This window comes from Lissotriton vulgaris, chromosome 7 (genome assembly GCF_964263255.1).
Source record: "Lissotriton vulgaris chromosome 7, aLisVul1.2, whole genome shotgun sequence".
Lineage (NCBI taxonomy): Eukaryota > Metazoa > Chordata > Amphibia > Caudata > Salamandridae > Lissotriton > Lissotriton vulgaris.
Window position 1 is genome coordinate 382,383,794 of NC_141695.1, and position 20,158 is coordinate 382,403,951.

General features: G+C 48.3%; 1 protein-coding gene across 1 annotated transcript in view; it reads left to right on the plus strand.

Annotated features, from left to right (window-relative positions):
* LOC147701694 (T-cell-interacting, activating receptor on myeloid cells protein 1-like) overlaps positions 1-20,158 on the plus strand; it is a 125,265-nt gene that overhangs the window by 91,178 nt on the left and 13,929 nt on the right. The window contains exon 5 of the mRNA XM_086930328.1: positions 3,972-4,283. Within this exon, the coding sequence (XP_086786454.1) occupies positions 3,972-4,283 (312 nt within the window). The remainder of the gene's footprint in view (positions 1-3,971; positions 4,284-20,158) is intronic.

Sequence of the window (20,158 nt, forward strand, 5' to 3'; positions counted from 1 at the left end):
CCAGATCGTTCAACGACCTAGTAAGGATAACTCCAGTCATGAGAACAGCTCTGCTCTGGTGGCAGCGGTCCAGCAATTTCTCAAGAGGGTTAAATTTCCTCTCTCGAACACCAGAGTTCGTCCTCACTATGGATGCTTCTCTCGAAAGATGAGGGTCTCACCTTCAAGATATCCGCATAAAGGGAAAATGGTCCAAAGCGCTTTCAAAAATGAACATCAACGTCCTGGAGCTTTTGGTAATTTTTGTAGCCTGACAGGCTTTCCTCCCAAGGATTCAGGGATCCTTGGTCCACATAAGGACAGATAATACCACATTCATGCATTACCTAAACAAGCAAGGGGGAACACACTCTCACATCCTATCTCAGGAAGCTCAAGAGATATGGAAATGGCTTCTCTCTCACCACATTTATATAAAGGTGGAACATCTGCCGGGAATAAAGAACAGTCTGGCAGATACCTTGAGCAGAACTTTCCGTTCTTGCCACGAATGGGAAATGACCCAGAAAGTTCGCGAATATATCTTCCGGATGTGGGGCAAGCCCAACTTGGATCCCTTTGCTTCCGAAGCAAATCAGAAATGCCAATTCTATTCCAGCTGGGAACCAGATAGATTCTCTTGGGGAGACGCATTTCTGATGAGGTGGACAGGGATCTTCACCTATGGCTTTCCCCCATTGATCCCAAGACTTCTGAGTAAGTTGAAAATGGAGCCATGCTGAATAATTCTCATTGCCCCACGTTGTCCACGTCAGCACTTGCTCACAGAGCTTCTCGTAGTCTCGGAATGCAGACCTTATTGCCTTCCAGTATTGCTAGCACTGTTGACATTGAGCAAGGGCCAGATTCTCCATCCACATCCAGCCCTGCTGCAGCTACATGCCTGGCTTCTGAACTCACTGAATTCAAGGAGTTAGATCTGCCTCAGGACTGTAGGGACATACTCTCTAAAGCAAGGTCGCCATCCACGATTAAGACTTACACTTTCAAATGGAAATGTTTTTGTTCCTGTGTCTTCATAATGATGTACATCCTCTAGATTCTTCTCCAGATAAGGGTTTGCCTTATCTGCTCTCCCTAGCTACATCTGGCCTTATGTTCACGTACATTAAGTTGCATCTTAGACATTTTTTGTTGTTATGGTCCATTGCTTTGTTCAAACCGTTTGGTCTAGCAGTTCATGAAAGTGCTTTTCAGAGCGTATCCTCCTGTAAGAGCTCCTCCTCCAGAATGGAGACTTAATCTAGTTTTGGCACAGCTTATAAAGCATCCCTTCGAACCAATTCAAAGAGCTGAGCTTGAATATGTCTCCTGGAAGGTTGCTGTATTGTTATCTCTTACTTCCCCCAGGAGAGTCAGCGAAATACAAGCATTTACTATTGTTAGAAGGGGCAGTCCCAGGGGCCAGGTTATGTCTACCCGACTCCTCCGAGACCCACCTCTCCCACCAATAATGCCGAGCCTTAACGAGAGATCCCCACCGGGGGAGACCTCAAGTATTGAACCGTACACACGAGGACCACACCACACTTATGAACAGACACCAAACCGTGGGATTTCGATAGAAACTTCTTTATATAAGCAAAAGAATCAACACTCTTATGTACAACGATCGAGGGATTGTAAAAGTCTCAATGTTTCAGAAAGGGGGGTAGCGGGACAGTCTCAGTCTCATAGGCCAGTACGTAGCGTACCCTGCGCACAGCTCTCAATCCTCGAGCCGAGGGTTACGGAAGATGGTAGCCGCACTGGTGATCCTACTCACTTGAGGATGATTCAACTCGTGTTGGTAGCGTCGATAGTCCAGCCGGACCAGAGTGTTCCTCGAGCCGCGATGAAGTCAGCAGGGCTCGCTGTGGAGGAAGTTCTGGAGGAGCCGCAACCACGTCAGCAGGGCTCAGAAAGTTCGGTAGAGGTCTTCAAGATTCAAGCTCGAGCCGCGACGAGATCAGCAGGGCTCCGATGTTTCAGTTCCAATAACGAGCCGCGACAATGTCAGCAGGGCTCAAAGAGTTACGAGGTTCAGTTCAGCCATGATCAGATCAGCAGGGCTTCCTTGTCCAAGATACAACTGCCCGCTAGTTTAGGGGCGGGCCTTGGTATAGTCCAGTGACCCTTTGATGTCCGGACCCTCACAGGCGGAGGTCCGAGGCTGTGGGGGCGGCCCGTGGGTGAGGTCCGGTGGTTGGTTCTTTGATCCCTTTGAGGATGCGTCCAGGAATTCGCAGACGCCCAGCAGGTCTGGAGCCAGCACTCGGGGAGGCCAGAGGTGCAATCGAAACTGGCCCCCAGGGGGAAGACCAGAGGTGTGATCGAAACCAGTCTCTCAGGGGAGGCCAGAGGTGCATCGAAACTCCTTGTCTTCTCTCACTAGGGTAGCCCTCACCCTTCCAACGGGTTTGGAGCGCGCGGGCTGGGAAGTGGCCGGGGACAGGCCGATGCGGGCCGTGGGCGTTTGGTCGGACATGGGCAGGGCAGCTAGGGGTTTCTAGGTACGGAGCTGGGCTAACGGGGAGCTGAGTAGCGGGGGGGGGAACCACGCCACGAGGCCAGGTCCAACAACTATTAAAGTGCCATACCTTCGCTTTACCAATGATTATGTTCTCCTTAGAACAAATCCTAACTTTATTCCTCAGATTCCATCAGCTTTCCATCTTAATGAGCCTATTATCCTGCGTTCATTCTTCCCTACCCATACTTGGCTGAAAAGGCTCTTCATACTCTGGATGTAAAGAGATGCCTCAAATTTTATCTGTCACATACTAAGACCATCCGAAGATCGGATCAATTGTTTGTGTCCTATGTTGCCCTAAGCCAAGTACGGCAGTGACTAAAGCAACAATCGCAAGGTGGATTGCATCAGCTATTCAATATTGTCACTCTAAAGCAGGAAGTCCTCTTTCTGTCAAACCTAAAGCTCATTCCACAAGAGAAGTGTCATCGTCAGCAGCGCTTTTTGCTGAATTGCTTTTGGATAAAATGTATTGTGCTGCAACTTGGAAGAATGTGCCTACATTTACACTGCATTACTGCTTGGATTTGGCTACAGAACAGAAATTGGTGTAGGACAAGCAATTTTACACAACCTTTTCCAATAAGATAAGCCTCTGTTTTGGAGGTGATTATTTATTAAACACTACATTCAATGTATTTGCTTCACGTTATTGCTGGTTTATTTTCTCTTTATGCTTAAATGCTTTTTTACATATTGTACCGTATATGTTGAGAATATGTACAGGTATATCCTTTTATAGGTATCTATTTGTCATTCATATGATACCCACCATCCTCTAAAATGTAATTCATTAACTGCTAGCTATTCTGATTCAAGCATGTGAATCTATGAAACTTCCAATACTGCATAAGAAAACGAGTTACTTACCTGTAACTTCAGTTATCCAGTCTTGGTATCTTTCATAGATTCACATGCGACCCTCTTTCCCGGAGAGGCTTCCCCTCTTGCTGGTATATTGCTTGTTGTCACTTCTGCTCGAAAATATGAGGGACTTGCCTCTCTGTGGAGTTTCCTAGAAGGGTGCTAGAGCCTGATTGGCTGTGTTTCAACTTTGGTTCTTTTTATAAAAGGACAAGGACGGGCTACTGCAGTGATTGTGCAGTCCATTATAGCCTATTATAATATTTTTACTTCTGCTGTATATATAGATATATATTTATTTTTACCGGGAGACTCCCACCTCGATGGCGGGGATGATTCAAGCATGTGAATCTATTAAATATACCAATACTGGATAACTGAAGTTACAGGTAAGTAACTTGTTTTCTTATTTCATATGGGGGGTGGTAATCCTCCACTAAAATGGACTCTTTCGCCCTGGGTAGAGGCACAAGAATGGTGCGTAGTCTAGAAAATGGGTACCCTTATTCCCCTTTAGTGGGAATGGTTCAGATTTAAGTTCCGACTAACCCCACACTGACCTGTGCATGTCTGCTTGTTTTCCCTGCTTGAATAGGTGTGCCCTATGAGCCTGCGAACGCACAGGGGATAGATTTCCATGCAACCTGGGAGATGTCAGTGAACTGCTCCGTCACTCCAGGGGAGTCTGGAGGTGGCTGGATGTATCTGTACAGAGAAGGAGAGCAAGAACCCCTGGCTAGACAGAGGACTCCTGCCCTGCAGACTGACACGTTTCTGATGACCTTTGACATCACGCAGCTGACGCTGGGCGGCCCTGAAGAGAAGTATGGCTGCTTGTACAAGGCAGACGAGGGCACTGACGTTGGTGCACACACAGGCCAGGGACATGTAGCCTCCAGCAAATCAGGTGAGCATTTGAAGTGCTTCCTGACAACAGAGCACACTCCTACAAATGTTTCTGTTCTTTTGAAACTCTGTAAAGCATCTAGACGTTTTTATTTGTCCGAGGTGGCAATGAAACACATGAACATATCACAATAATTAGTTATTAGTTAGCATATCCAATACAGTACATATTGTAAAACACAGTGCTTCTTTTTGAACTTTCTGCAGATTTACTAATGTTTGCACAGTCTACAAATATCCGAACTAGCTAGCCTCCTGGCACTGTTACCACAGGAAGCCTCAGTGACAGAAAGCTTCTGTTCCTAAGCAGTAGCTCATACTGTCCACGGCCCCTGGGAAGGGCCCACAGACAGGGTTGGATTGGGATAAAAAATCTGCCCGGGCAAGCTAAAAAAGAAAATTGGCCCAGATTTGCATATTGCCTTTCTGCAAAACACTGCTTTGGCGAAATTGTATAAAAAAGGGGTTGGGGAGGGTTAAAAAATGAGTTTACATTGGTGAAACACACCTGAAAACAAGTGAGGCCACTTTTGCTCAGGACCCCTGCCCCCGCTCAATATGCATATATAAATGGGCTGGCCCAGGGAGAGAAAGGGAGTGACACACCTGTGGTTGATAAAAGGGAGGTAATGGATGCCCATCTGCCTCCAGAATACCACTAAGGCACCCACTGGCTGCATCGAACAACGCATAAACCGCCCACAACTTTCCTCCGAGGCTGCTCAAAAAAGCAGCCCACATCTGGAATTCGAATACCGGCCCGAGTGCCTGTGTTACCAATCCGACACAGCCCAGAGAGCATTCCCTTCGACACATTTCTCACATGATATTTAGGTCTCGCCTGAGCCAGCGTGCATGGGCTACTCTGCAAGGCTTTTTGTAAGGGCTTCCAACTGGGACCACACGCTTGTGCATGTGTTTTTTTTGGCTCCCCGCTATTGGCCTTTGCGTGCGTCTTTCTAAGAAAGACAGCACACAATTTGCCAACGGCGGGTGCTTGTCCTGCCTTCTCTCTCCCCTGGCTTAGGGAGCTCGGGAGCGAGCAGCAGCGTGGCTGGGTACCAGCTGCATACCTCACATTCCTTTTGCGGCCGCATGGCTGTGCTTGTTCGTGAGTACTAAAGGCCGGGTGCCTAGAAGTTAAGGAGCTCACTGCGCACACTACATCAAAATAATTGTATAAGCTAGTTTACAGTCGCCCGAGTAAGCCAAGCAAAAGTAAATCTTAGGTGAATGGACGGCATGGTAACTTCATGTTAATTAGTGAAGCTTTTATTTGGGAAGGCGGGCAAGTTGAATGTTGAATATGTCTTCAGGACATTGTCTGGGCTAATTAGTACTAAAGTAAACCGCAGCTGAGAGAAACCTGCTGGTGTGAGCATTTTGTGGGAATTGATTTCGATGGTGTTGTCTGTGTGCATCGCATCTACGGTGTATTTTTAGCTTTGTGCTGTGTGTAGTAATTTGATTTGATTATTAGACTTGTAGAGCGCACGAATGCCCGATGGGCGTCTTGGCGCTAAAAAATGACTTAAGACTGCCAGTAGTGGGAGAGGAGAGGTACGCCGGGGGTTAATTGAACAAAATTATTTTGAAAAGAGCCAAGTCTTTAGAGACTTTTGGAAAGTTAGAAGTGATGGACTATTTTTTTATTGCTAATGGTATCTGATTCCAGGTCTTTGCTGTGTGCAGAACAAAGCTTCTCTCCCCCATCTAAGTTGTTTAAATCTGGGGGTCTTGAGTAGCATGGCACTACTGGACCTAAGGGTCCTGGGTGGGTCATATTGTCTTAAGTTGTGTTTCAAAAACTGGGGGCCTGAACCATGCATGGCCTTATATGCAAGGCACGCTGACTTAAATTGAGTTCTCTTCTCTATTGTTAGCCAGTGGAGACTGCTCAATCTGTGAGCCACCGGCTCAAATCTGGGTATATCCAGGACTAGCCTGGCTGCCGCGTTCTGGAGGCGGTAAAGCTTTAGTAGTAAGCAGTGGGTAAAGTTTGGGTAGTCTACTTTATCATCAATATTATTGTTGCTGGTGTTGTTCTTAGGAGAGGTAGTACCATCTGCCGTATTTCTACCTCTGCTCTCACAAAGCAGTAGAACCTGAACACGTGATGTTGAAACAACACAGCCCACTCATACTCCTACGGTCGGTAAACTGTCTATCAGTAAATGGAATATTAGTTACTTCTCTTGCAGAAATTGATGCAGTGTTCTAGGCAGCCTAGGTAAAATGTGCTTCGCTCTTTGAATCTCTTCTGGGCCATAGAGCAGCTCGTACGTAAGCTGTATTCGACCTCGCTGTGCTTCACTCGCTTTACCCCATGGCCAGGAAAGTTGTACTTTACCTTGAGAGGAAGGCTTCGTAAACAGCCCCCCACACCATGATGTCACATGTCATAGAATAGGAACTGCCCACCTCTGATGATGCATGGAGCTCTGCTTCCATGTCTCTTCGTTCACTTCACCTGCTGGACCCCATAACTTCATTTTGTTCTCGATCTACTAAATTCTGAGGGATCCGAGCAGGACTCGAGAGACTGCCTGGAATGCTGACAGTCACTCTCAGTCTCTGCCCCCCTGTAACGCCCCCCAGGACACCTGCATAAACATTGCCCTTAAGTGGAGGCAAGCTGCAGCCCTGCGGGGAGCCTGAACAAAGGGAGCGTGAGTGCCAATTACCCCTCATCATCCATCAGAAACCCCTCCATCTAACACCCATCAGATCCCACCTCCCACTGCAGCCTCCCTTATCAAGGTACTGACATCAAAACGTGACCATTGTTCTGAAATCTACTGGTTGGGAGTTTTGTCATCTGCAGACAGAGCTCTGCTTTGATGGCACCCAGACACATGCACCCATGTCCATGCAGCCAGGCCTACCTTGTTTTATTATATCAAGAGTTTCGAACAGTATCTCAAGCAAGGTACACATATTGCAAACAGTAGGGTGGATGTCCAATTGTCACTACTACATTGAGTCTCAGAGGATGGGGTAGGCCGTTTTTCCCCCTTGGAAGTGGGGAATTAAATTTGGGTCCATTAACCTCAGCCTTGCAATTAAAGTAAGATCTGTGTAGTTCCGGTAGCTTCATATCTGCATCTGTACTCCTTGTGGAAGTAGTGCATGCAGCCATGCAAAGACCATCAGAACAAATGTTGCGCCCAGTTGAAACCAGACCACAGAAACCAAAATTTGATGGAGGCTGAGGAATTATTTGGCTGGGACAGTGCCAGATGGTGCTTGTGCATCTTAGTAGACACATGTTAAGCCTTTCAGCATCAGTATGCTGTGTCCAGTCATAATTATAGAAAAGACGACAAGGAAACATTTGAGATCAACTAGCGCCACACAAGTGAGCAGAGAAACTCGAAACAGTTTTGGGCAAAAATCAACTTTCTGCCAAATGGCAAACATCGTCAATTCACCTCTGACTTAACAGAACAATCTTGGAGCACTCATATCGAAGATACGTATAATTTCACAACTGTACAGACAATGGTCAACACTGTTGACAATACAAACAAGATCAAAAGGTACTCCAGTCCGGAGAATAAATCAGAAGATCAGAAGCCAGGAGTCAGAGTACAGAAAAATGGACATCAGTGGACACATCAGTCAACGACTTGAATAATTTATCCAACGCTAAACTTCATATCGAAATCAGAGAAACACAGAAAGACAGCAGCGATTTTATCAAGCATGCGCAAAGAGAAGAACCTGTACAGATAACACAAAAGCAGATCCTGCATACAATAAAACATTTGAGATCGGATGAGGCGCCCTGCCTCAACGATCTACCGAATGCACTGTTCAGGTACAACCCTGAGTTCTGGTCCTGCTATTTAACCCCTCCTGTTCTCCAATAGCTTAGAGACCGGAATTTTTCCAGATTCTTGGAGGGGCAGCATCCTTCAACCCATTTATAAGTCAGGGACACGTTCAGACCCCGTTAACTATAGACTGATAGCCTTTATAGATGTTGAGGCTAAGATCTACGCAACAAATCTACTGGCAGACCTGGAGACATTGGTAAGCAGCAAAAGTCTAATCCCGAAAACGCAGACTGGGTTCAGGGCCGGCACAGGGACTTTAAGAAATATTTCAGCACTCACCCTCTTAGCAAAGAAAGCGATCGCCAATTCAAACATCCTCTACACATGTTTTGTAGATCTAAATGCAGCCTTTGATAAAGTACCAAGACCCAAGCTATGGGTCAAAATGAAAGCTTGGGGAATCCCCTCCAAATTACTAGAAGAAATTATCAACCTATACTCACAAACTTGGGTTCAGATAAAAAAAAGGGAATGGCCGGAGTCTAACCAAGAAATTTCCAACAAAAACGGGCAAAAGCAAGGATGCGTTCTGGCGCCCTGTCTTTTCAACATCTATACTGCTGATTTAGAAAGTAACCTTAGTCTCATTCAGGGAGACCCGCACAAATTAGGAAAGACACCAATAGCAAGTTTGCAATATGCGGACGACAATGTGTTACTCTCTCAAACTCCACTTGGCCTACAGTGCCTGATCTCACAACTAGCAATATACATTTCAAAAGAACAACTGATAATCAATCTGAAATAATCTAACGTTTTATGTTTTTCCAGCACTCATAAAAATGCCCCAAATTCATCTGGAGGATAAATGCAAGCATCTTATCGCAGGTGGAAGTATACAAATATCTGGGGTCTCTCTTAGATCGCCATTTTAGTTTCAAACAACACCTAGAACACGCTCAAACAAAAATCAAACAATTATTTGTTTTCAAAACTTTACAGAAAAGCCTAAGTGGCAGCTCAACAAACCATCTCCTAAAGGTAGTGGCTGCAAAATGTTTGCCAGCGATAACTTACGGCTCGAAAATGTTGAATACTAAGGACTCCCAAATGCTAAATCTAGCCCAGTCCAGCTTGTTTAAATAACTAAGTCTAATCCTGCAGCATATTTCTCAGGCGCAGATATGTCTGGAATATGGATTAACGAACCAGATACAGGCCAGACAAGGAGTCTTGGCCACATATTACTGACGAATGAGGGCAGCCGAAGACAACACGCTAGCCCACCACTGCTGGTAGGAGGTTGAAACACAATCAAGGCACAAAAATTCTATACGCCAAATTTTTGAACAAGCGCCGCTAAAGCTAAATCTGGAGGAAGTTTGGCAAACACCAATGTCATACCCTATTTAAAAAAAATCACAAATAAATCCACTAAAAAAATATTGTTACAAACCGATAAAAACCTACTTGCCGGTAAAAGTCATGCATGGTCAGTGATGCCAAACTACAAGCAAATGAAACCACAACCCTACCTGGAAGAATGGTTCAGAGACCACTATGAGCGGAAATTAACCTTACTGAGATTGAGTTCTTTTTCAAATAAGATCTTACTCCAAAATGGCTACAGACTTGGCCATCCCCGGACTGCCGCCTGTGTGGTAATGGAGCAGAGTCACCATTACATCTATTATGCATTTGCCCGGCATTACATAATTTAAGGACGTCACTTTTAGGGCCAGTTTAAAGAGAAACTCAAATACGGACTGGCAGAGTGGCCATCATAAAATGCCTTGGTGGCTCCTCAGTCCAACTGTCTTGCAAGACTGTCATATTCTTGTCACTAGTAGCACAAGAACTAGAAACGAAAGAAACCGCAGAAGAACTTGGAAAGAAAGAAACACCAAAATAGGAATTTGGAAGAAGGGTATAATGTAGCCGGTCTAAGTCTTTTTCAGACCTTTTTTGCACTCCCTTTCTTTCAAGCTCCCTTCTATGATAAGTCCAAGGCATAAACACGCTCATACCAGCAAATGTTCCAGGATAGAAAACCATAGTGACTTAAGAAACTATGGTAGTGTAGTTCCTATTTTCCCTATAGGCCCTGCGCATTGGAATAACATAAACAGCAGTATAGACGTAGAAGTGCGGTCTTCCAGGTCTCTACTGACTATGCTAAACGTAATTGGGTTTGTTACCAACTAGCTCAGAGGTCACTGGAAACTTTCTTGACTGAATAGGAAGTGATCAGCTTCCCTGGTACAGACAAGAAGGGATTCAGTTTTCCAACAACCGCATAAACATGACAACTTTGCTCCTTAGAATAAGAGTCAATCTCTAGAGTCGTGTGAAACAATAGACAGTTATTTTACTCAGTCAGTTGTGCAGATTACTTTCACCAAGATGCAGAGAAAAGAGAGACGGGCGTTTTCAATAAAAGGTATTATTTATTGAACAGTCTTTCTTCTCATGCAAGAGAAATGAATTGCCACAATTGCAAGACTAGTTATTATAAAAAGTGCGTACAGTAAAATGAGGATTGCGAAATAATACTGTAAAAGCATTGATATGGTTTCTTAGCCATACAATGGTTAAAATGAATAAAATATATACATTCATATATACATTTAGCTAACGTACTCAACTGGTGCTTCTAACTACGCCTACCCCAGTGTACCTGACCTAAGCCTAATACGTGGGAGGGAGTAAGTAAGTAGCAGTTTTAGTTAAGTTGGTTTTGCCAAGGTTTGCTTCAAGAATTCTCTCTAAGGGTTTAGTCAACACCATACCTCTGAAATAGAATGTTGGAGGTATTGTATCTCCTTCCAGGACTCGATAACCCAGTCACTCGCAAGAGTGGGCTGGAAACGCCGGAGCTGGATTTTCTCGGCAGGAGAAAAGACAGCGTCAAGGAGGAGGAGGGGCAGCGTCCGTGGGCAGCTTGCATCTGCTGGGCTCTGTAAGGGACAACTGTTCTGCTCCTGTATTCACCACACCATCGCTATCATCGATGTCATTGAGGCAGCGTTTGCTTAAGGCAACGTTGGTAATATTTATACCTGAAAGGTGCCTTGTTTGACGTACGTTTTTGGACATAAGACATCAATAAAGATGTCACTAGGAAATGATCGTCCTTTCAGTGCTCATTAGAGTTCTATTACTAATCAAAACATAGCAAGCGGGACTTTCCCAGGTTGCTGAGTTTTATCTTGTTGAAGAACTCGGAGTGTAATCTAGGAATCTTAGATAGTGGCTTCTGCTGTGTCATCTGCTCTAATGAGCTGCAGAGGAAGAGATTCTGAAATGTGGCTCTGCTCGTGTTAGGCCAGAGACGAGTTTCTGAAATATCGCTCTTGATCGTTTATGCCATTATAGGAGTATGAATGGATTAATTCCGTATAGGGGCATAAGGTCACAGTATTGATCGGGGTCCTAGATTAGAACGCGACACCCACTCCACGAATTTATGTCCATCAAATTACTAAAAACTATAGCAAAAAGATGCATGTGTAACATTACCCACCCCAAAATACATATCTGCATTTGAAATTGGCGTATTTGAAATACATGGAAATATTTGTACTGTACGTCTTTAAGCATAGAAATCATTCAAAAGTATAGCATATGTAATCAGTGAACGATTTTGCGAAAAAATTACACATGAAATATCTCTTTATACAGAAAAGAAGGGCGAGATAATTTCATCACATAGAAATGCAATTGCTGTAACATGTGCTAAAGGCTGGTGTAAAGTTATTATGTCTCTAGAAGTACCTAAAATTAGAAGTTCTGTTCTTTATGAATAGGTCTACTTTAAGCAAAGAATTTTTGTGCCAGAAAAAGGTAAATATTTTTAAAAAAATGTTCAATTAATTGGTGAATGGGGGAATAGAGTTCCAACGCTTTTCAGCAGTTTTGTTGATCAAAACTGTAAGCCGAATTCAGAGTTCATGGGAACGCTGTGTGTCGGAATGCTTTTCAAAAGTCATTGTTTCTGTTCTGCGTAGCAGTTTATGCACTCTGCTCCTTTCCCATTCTTCATTAGCATTAGCACTTTAATTAATTTGCATGCAATAGTTCTCGCATTAATTAAGTTTGAGCTATTAGCATTGCTAAATATTGCAACACCAATTGCAACAAAAGTCTATAAATTGTAGGCCAAAAAAATGTGTATTTATTTTTGTAGTAATGGTAGCATGCTGCGCTTTAGATGAATATGTTTAAAAGTAAAGTGCGCCATACTGCGATTGCTACAATAGTTAATTGTGGATTTGTTAACAATTGCTGTGTGCACCGAGGCTGGTGGTGTGTGTGCCTGTAGAAATTGTGCACTGATGGCTGGTGGTGTGTGTGCCTGGTGGAAGTGTGCACTGTCGGCTGATAGTGTGTGTGCCTGTAGAAATTGTGCACTGATGGCTGGTGGTGTGTGTGCCTGGTGGAAGTGTGCACTGTCGGCTGATGGTGTGTGTGCCTGGTGGAAGCGTGCACTGATGGCTGGTGGTGTGTGTGCCTGGTGAAAGCGTGCACTGACGGCTGGTGGTTTGTGCCTGGTGAAAGCGTGCACTAACGGCTAGTGGTGTGTGTGTGCTTGGTGAAACCGTGCACTGATTGCTGGTGGTGTCTGTGCCTGGTTAAAGTGTGCACCGACGGTGTGTTTGTGTGTGTGGTTGTGTGTGTGTGGTTGTATGTGTGGTTGTGTGTGTGGTTGTGGGTGTGGTTGTGTGTGTGTGTGTGGTTGTGTGTGTGGTTGTGTGGGTGTGGTTGTGTGTGTGTGTGTGGTTGTGTGTGTGTTGTTGTGTGTGCAGTTATTTGTGGTTGTGTGTGTGTGGTTGTGTGTGTGGTTGTGTGTGGTTGCGTGTGTGGTTGCGTGTGTGTGATTGTGTGTGGGTGGTTGTGTGTGGGTGGTTGTGTGTGTGGTTGTGTGTGTTTGTGCATGTGGTTGTGGTTGTGTGTGTGGTTGTGTGTGTGTGGTTGTGTATGTGTGTGTGGTTGTGTGTGTGGCGGTGTGTGTGTGGTTGTGTTTGTGTGTGTGTGGTTGTGTTTGTGTGTGTGTGGTTGTGTGTAACGTTGTAGTTGTGTGTGTTGTGTTTGTGGTTGTGTGTGGTTGCGTGCCTGGTTGTGTGTGTGATTGTGGTTGTGTGTGTTTTTGTGTGTGTGGTTGTGTGAGTGTGTGTGGTTGTGTGTGGTTGTGTGTGTGTGGTTGTGTGGGTGGTTGTGGTTGTGTGTGTGGTTGTGTGTGTGGGTGTGTGTGGTTGTGTGTGTGGATTTGTGTGTGTGTGGTTGTGCGTGTGTGTGTATGGTTTGGTGTGGTTGTGTGTGTGTGGTTGTGTGTGTGGTTGTGTGTGTGTGCGGTTGCGTGTGTTTGTGTGGTTGTGTGTGTGTCATTGTGTGTGTTTATGTGTATGTGTTTGTGTGTGTGCGGTTGTGTGTGTGCGGTTGTGTGTGGTTGTGTGTGTGTGTGGTTGTACATGTGTGGTTGTGTGTATGTGTGGTTGTGTGTCTGGTTGTGTGTGTGATTGTGGTTGTGTGTGTGGTTGTGTGTGTAGTTGTGTGTGTGTGGTTGAGTGGTTGTGTGTGGTTGTGTGTGTTTTTGTGTGTGTGGTTGTTTGAGTGTGTGTGGTTGAGTGTGGTTGTGTGTGTGTGTGGGTGGTTGTGGTTGTGTGGGTGGGTGTGTGTGTGCAGTTGTGTGTGTGGCTGTGTGTATGTGGTTGTGTGTGTGTGTGGTTGTGTGTGTGTGTGTGGTTTGGTGTGGTTGTGTGTGTGTGGTTGTGTGTGTTGTTGTGTGTCTGCAGTTGTGTGTGTGTGCGGTTGCGTGTGTGTGTGTGGTTGTGTGTGTGTGGTTGTGTGTCATTGTGTGTGTTTATGTGTATGTGTTTGTGTGTGTGCGGTTGTGTGTGTGCGGTTGTGTGTGGTTGTGTGTGTGGTTGTGTGTGTGGCTGTGTGGGTGTGGTCGTGTGTGTGTGTGGTTGTGTGTGTGTGGTTGTGCGTGCAGTTATGTGTGGTTGTGTGTATGTGGTTGTGTGTATGGTTGTGTGTGTGGTTGTGTGTGTGGTTGTGTGTGTGGTTGTGTGTGTAGTTGTGTGGGATTAGGTGTGTGTGGTTGTTTGTTTGGTGGTTGTGTGTGGTTGTGTGTTTGGTTGTGTGTGTGTGTGATTGTGTGTGGGTGGTTTTGTGTGGGTGGTTGTGTGTGTGTGGTTGTGTGTGTTTGTGCGTGTGGCTGTGGTTGTGTGGTTGTGTGTGTGTGGTTGTGTATGTGTGTGTGGTTGTGTGTGTGGTTGTGTGTGTGTGGTTGTGTTTGTGTGTGTGTGGTTGTGTGTAAGGTTGTGGTTGTGTGTGTTGTGTTTGTAGTTGTGTGTGGTTGTGTGTGTGGTTGTGTGTGTGATTGTGGTTGTGTGTGTGGTTGGGTGGTTGTGTGTGTGGTTGTGTGTGTTTTTGTGTGTGTGGTTGTGTGAGTGTGTGTGGTTGTGGTTGTGTATGGTTGTGTGTGCTTGTGGTTGTGTGGGTGGTTGTGGTTGTGTGTGTGGTTGTGTGTGTGGGTGTGTGTGTGGGTGTGTGGGTGGTTGTGTGTGTGGCTGTGTGTGTGTGGTTGTGTGTGTGTGGTTTGGTGTGGTTGTGTGTGTGTGGTTGTGTGTGTGGTTGTGTGCGTGCAGTTGTGTGTGTGTGTGTGGTTGTGTGTGTGTGTGTGGTTGTGTGTGGTTGTGTGTGTGTGGTTGTGTGTGTGTCATTGTGTGTGTTTATGTGTATGTGTTTGTGTGTGTGCGGTTGTGTGTGTGCGGTTGTGTGTGGTTGTGTGTGTGGTTGTGTGTGTGTGTGTGTGTTTGTACATGTGTGGTTGTGTGTGTAGTTGTGTGTGTTTGGCAGTGTGTGTGGTTGTATGTGTGGTTGTGTGTGGTTGTGGTTGCGTGTGTGGTTGGGTGGTTGTGTGTGGTTGTGTGTGTGGGGGGGGTTGTGTGTGGTTGTGTGTGCGTGTGTGGTTGTATGTGGCTGAGTGTGTGGTTGAGTGTGTGGTTGTGTGTGGTTGTACGTGGGGTTGTATCTGTGGTTGTGGTTGTGTGTGTGTGGTTGTGTGTCTGGTTGTATGTCTGGTAGTGCCTGTGGTTCTGTGTGTGGTTGAGTGTGTGGTTCTGTGTGGTTCTGTGTGTGTGGTTGTTTGTGCGGTTGTGGTTGTGTGTGTGGTTTTGGTTGTGGTTGTGTGTGTGTTTCGGTTGTGTGTGTGGTTGTAGTTGCGTGTGTGATGGTGGTTGGGTGTGGTTGTGTGTGTGTGGTTGTGTGTGTTGTGGTTGTGTGGTTGTGTGTGTCTTGTGTGGTTGTGTGTGGTTGTGTGTGTGGTTTTGGTTGTGTGTGTGGTTGTAGTTGTGTGTGTGGTTGTGTTTGTGGTTGTGTGTGTGGTTGTGTGTGGTTGTGTGTGTGTTGTTGTGCGTGTGGTTGTGTGTGTGTGTGCTTGTGTGTGTTTAAGTGTGTGTGGTTGTTGTGTGTGTGTGTGTGTGTTAGAAGGGGCGATCCCAGAGGGGCACAGAGTATGCTCCTGACCACCCCGAGACCCACCTCTCCCGGGAACACTGCCGAGCACTGGCTGGAGACCCCTCAGGGGAAGGGTCTCGTCTCTAGGATCGCACGCGCTGAGCTCCCACCACTTGACAAAGGGGACACCACACAGTAGGTTCTGAGGAACGGTTCTTTTCGATCAGAATATCTGGATCTTTATGATCCTCAGGTAACTTATGTACAAGTAGAACAAGGGTTCATAGTGTCTCGGTAAGGATAGGGGTAGCGGGACAGTCTCAATTGTTCAGGGTCAAAGGCAACAGCGTATCCAGCGCACAGCTCTCAATCCTCGAGCTGGAGGATACGGTAAGATCTTGGGTCCAGCCAAACCAGAATAGTCTCCAAACCGCGACCAAGTCAGCAGGGCTCGAGCAGGAATGAACAGGAGGTCTTACGATCTTCGGGGAGCCGCGATCCAATCAGCAGGGCTTAGGTGTCCTCAGAGTTCAAGGGATCTGCGACCACGTCAGCAGGACTCAGTTGGTTCAGGCAGAAGTCCGTCTCTGCCAAGCTTGAGCCGCGACGATGTCAGCAGGGCTCGCCAAGATTCAAGAGTTCAGGCAGCGTTTCTTTTTGGATGTTCCGTTGAGCTGCGACCACGTCAGCAGGGCTCTCTTCTTCCAGGATTCAACTGCCTGATCGTTTCAGAGCACCCCTTGTTATAGGTCTGTTCTCCTTTGAAGTCTGGAGTCCTCGCAGGCATGGGTCTTAGCGCCTGGGGGCCACTTGTCGGGGTTTCCTGCCACCCGGCCCTTTGATCCTTTGAAGTTGGGTCTGGAGGGATCCCAGACACCCAGCATGCGTGGAGCCAACCCCCAGGGAGGCCGGAGGGGCGATCGAAACCTATCTTCTGAGGGAGGTCAGAGGTGTGAGCGAAACTGCTCCTCCATATCTTGCTCACGGGAAACTCTCTACCCCCAGCCGGGCATGGCGCGTCTAGGGCCTAGGCCTCGCTGGGGCCGGGGTCGGCCATTTTTGGTACAGGGGCATGGTTACCGGAGGCCTACTGGTGTGATGGGGTGTGGGGGCCTCCGGTACCGGGAGGATAGAGGGTGGTGACGGGGAAGTATTGTCCTAGCTTTGGGGTCATGGAGGGAGTGGGCCGGGAAGGCCATGATAATCAGGGATCTGGTTTGGTGCACGGGTCAGGGTTGGGACGCTACGGGTCAGGGGGGTCCACGCCACGAGGCCGGGTCCAACAGTGTGTGGTTGTGGTTGTGTGTGTGTCTGTGGTTGTGATTGTATGTGTGGTTGTGTGTCTGGACACTCAAGGGCCAATAATCAGCAATGCCAGTGTTGGAAGGCGGTGACCCCAGGGGTCAAGTAGATTCTCTAACCCCCTGGAACCTCCTCTCCCACAATTCCTGCCGAGTCTTATCGAGGGGGGAGTCCCCACCGGGGCGGACTGATCGTACACACTGTCGACACACCACACTTATGAGCGGACACCACACCGTGATTCTTTATCAAGAAAGACTTTATCAAGATTAAAGTAAGGAGCAATACACAGCGATCGGGGGATCGCGAAAGTCTCGTAACGAGGGGTCGGGGAAGCGGGACAGTCTTAGGAGGCCAGCTGGCACGCCACGTACCCGGCGCACAGTTCTCAATCCTCGAACTGGGGGGTACGGGGGCTGGCGATGGGACTTGCTGTCCTCCTCACTGCTGGTTCAAGCTGTTCGTGAGGGTAGCGTCGATGGTCCAGCCGGACCAGCGAGTTCGTCAAGCCGCGACGAGGTCAGCAGGGCTTGGGCAGGAGTACTCCGTCGTACTCGTAAGTAGATGGAGCCGCGACAGCGTCAGCAGGGCTCCGATGTTCAGGTCTTGTGCTTCAAGAGGGAGCCGCGACAGCGTCAGCAGGGCCCCGATTGTTCCGTAGGTTCTAGGGTGAGCCGCGACGGCGTCAGCAGGGCTCGGTGGGTCAGAGTCTGTTCTCCTCGAAGTCAGCCGCGATTAGATCAGCAGGGCTTTCTTGTCCAAGATACAACTGCCGATTAGGTGGAAGGCAGGCTGTCTTATAGTCGTCGCGCTCTTTGATGTCCGGACCCTCATAGGCAGGAGGCCGGAGGTCCGAGGGCCAGGCGCCTGATCGTCTGGGCGGTTGGTTCTTTGATGCTTTGGACCATGCGTCCAGGGAATCCCAGACGCCCATCAGGGCCTGGAGCCAGCTCACTAGGAGGCCCAAGGTTCCATCGAAACCAGCCCCCAGGGATAGTTCAGAGGTGTGAGGGAAACCAGTTCCTCGGAAGGGGGCCGGAGGTGTGATGGAAGTCTTGGTTTCGGGTACTTGGTGAGTCGTTCACCCCCCGGGTGGATCTGGGCGCGCCGGATGCGCAGGCTTAGCGGCAGCCAGGAGAGGCCAGGGCTGCCGAAAGCAAAGAAGGCGGCCGGCCGGCCGGGGTGGCCAAACATGGAGTCCGATGGTTACGTGCACGGGTGCAGGCACGCGGGCTGGGGATCGTCTCAGGTCCAGTGTAGGAGGGTCATGTAGAGTTCTGGGTGGACGGGAATCAGTTCCACCCGTAGATCTGGGGCTGCGGAGATCAGCGAGGACCACGCCACGAGGCCGGGTCCAACATGCGTCCCCTCCAGCTGAAAGACGAGGAGAACTACCCATCCTCTTGGGGGTTCGCCTCGCTGAGGCGGAAGAAGCGGGACAGGCCGTCGGCGTTGGCGTGGTCGGCACCAGGCCTGTGTTCCACAGTAAAATCCATCCCTTGGAGGGAGATGGACCAGCGTAGCAGTTTAGGGTTCTCTCCTCTCATTTGCATGAGCCACCGGAGAGGACGGTGGTCAGTCTGGACCCGGAAGTGGGTCCCGAACAAGTAGGGCCTCAGTTTCTTCAAGGCCCAGACTACTGCGAAGGCCTCTCGCTCGATGGTGCTCCATCTCTGCTCCCGGGGTAGTAGCCTCCGGCTGATAAAGGCTACCGGATGATCAATTCCCTTGTCGTCCACTTGGGAGAGTACGGCCCGATGCCGTGTTCGGAGGCGTTGGTTTGAACCACAAACTCTCGGGAGTAGTCAGGGGCCTGTAGGACTGGAGCGGTGCACATGGCTTGTTTCAATTCTTCGAAGGCCTTCTGACAGGCGGGGGTCCAGATAACCTTCTTGGGGTTGGCCTTGGCTGTCAACTCGGTGAGGGGGCCTACAATACTCCCGTACCCCTTGATGAATCTACGGTAATACCCTGTGAGACCTAGAAAATCCCGCACCTCGGTCTGGGTCGTGGGGGTCTCCCAGGCATTGATTGCGTCTATCTTGGGTTGGAGGGGGGCCACGAGGCCGCTGCCGACCTGGTGCCCCAGGTATACCACTGAGCTTTGTCCTATTTGGCATTTACTAGCTTTAATGGTGAGCCCGGCTCGACGCAGGGCGTCCAACACCTCCCAGAGGTGGTGCAGGTGCTCGGCCCAGTGAGCACTGAACACTGCAATGTCGTCTAGGTAGGCTGCTCTGAAACTTTCCAACCCAGCCAGGACCTGATTGACCAGTCGCTGGAAGGTGGCGGGGCGTTTTTCATGCCGAAGGGCATGACTTGGAAGTGGAAATGGCCATCCGGAGTGGAGAAAGCAGACCTTTCTTGGGCCCTCTCCGTGAGGCCGATATGCCAGTAGCCACTGGTGAGATCGAAGGTACTAAGGTACTGAGCCGACCCTAGGCGGTCAATCAGTTCGTCGGCTCGGGGGATGGGGTGTGCATCGGTTCGGGTGACTGCGTTGAGTCCGCGGTAGTCGACGCAGAACCTTAGCTCAGGAACGGTGCCGTGGGCGGGCGCCTTCGGAACCAGGACCACGGGACTAGCCCATGGGCTGTCGGAGGCTTCCACCACTTCTAGGTCCAACATTTTGTCGACCTCAGCCTTGATGCAGGCTTGGACTCGGTCCGGGACTCGGTAGGCTCTGTGCCGTACCGGAGGGCTGTCCCCGGTGTCCACGCCGTGGACGCACCAACTAGTGACGCCGGGACTGAGGGAGAAGAGGTCTGAGAATTGTCCCAGCAAGTGGCGACATTCCTCACGCTGCAATGGGGTGAGGGAGGAGGAGAGACTCACTCCCTCTACGGAGCCATCTTGATCCTTTGCACACAGGAGGGCGGGTAGAGGGTCCGTTTCCTCTTCCTCTCCGTCGTCGGTGGCAAGGAGTAACCCCAACTCAGACCGCACAAAATGGGGTTTGAGCCGGTTTACGTGTAACACTTTCAGGGCGTTCCTGGCTGATTTCGTATCAACGAGGTAGGTGACCTGGCTCTTGCGCTCTATCCAAAACACACAAAAGAGCAGACCAGGTCTGGAGACGGTGTGTAACTGCAACAGTGACTGTGTGACAATGGTGGTGCATGCGTGAGGAAAACGTTGAAAACAAAAGGCTAAAGCAATTCCCATCAGACCACCCTTGTGGTGGAGTTTACGTCATGTGGGAATTACTATTCATACCATCCCAAGTCCGACCATATAGTGCCGGTGTGGGAGTGGATGTTGATAATGTAGTCATGATGTACATCCTAAAGTGATGTTGATAGAAAAGTGCAGTGCTCAAGTGATAGTGAAAAAT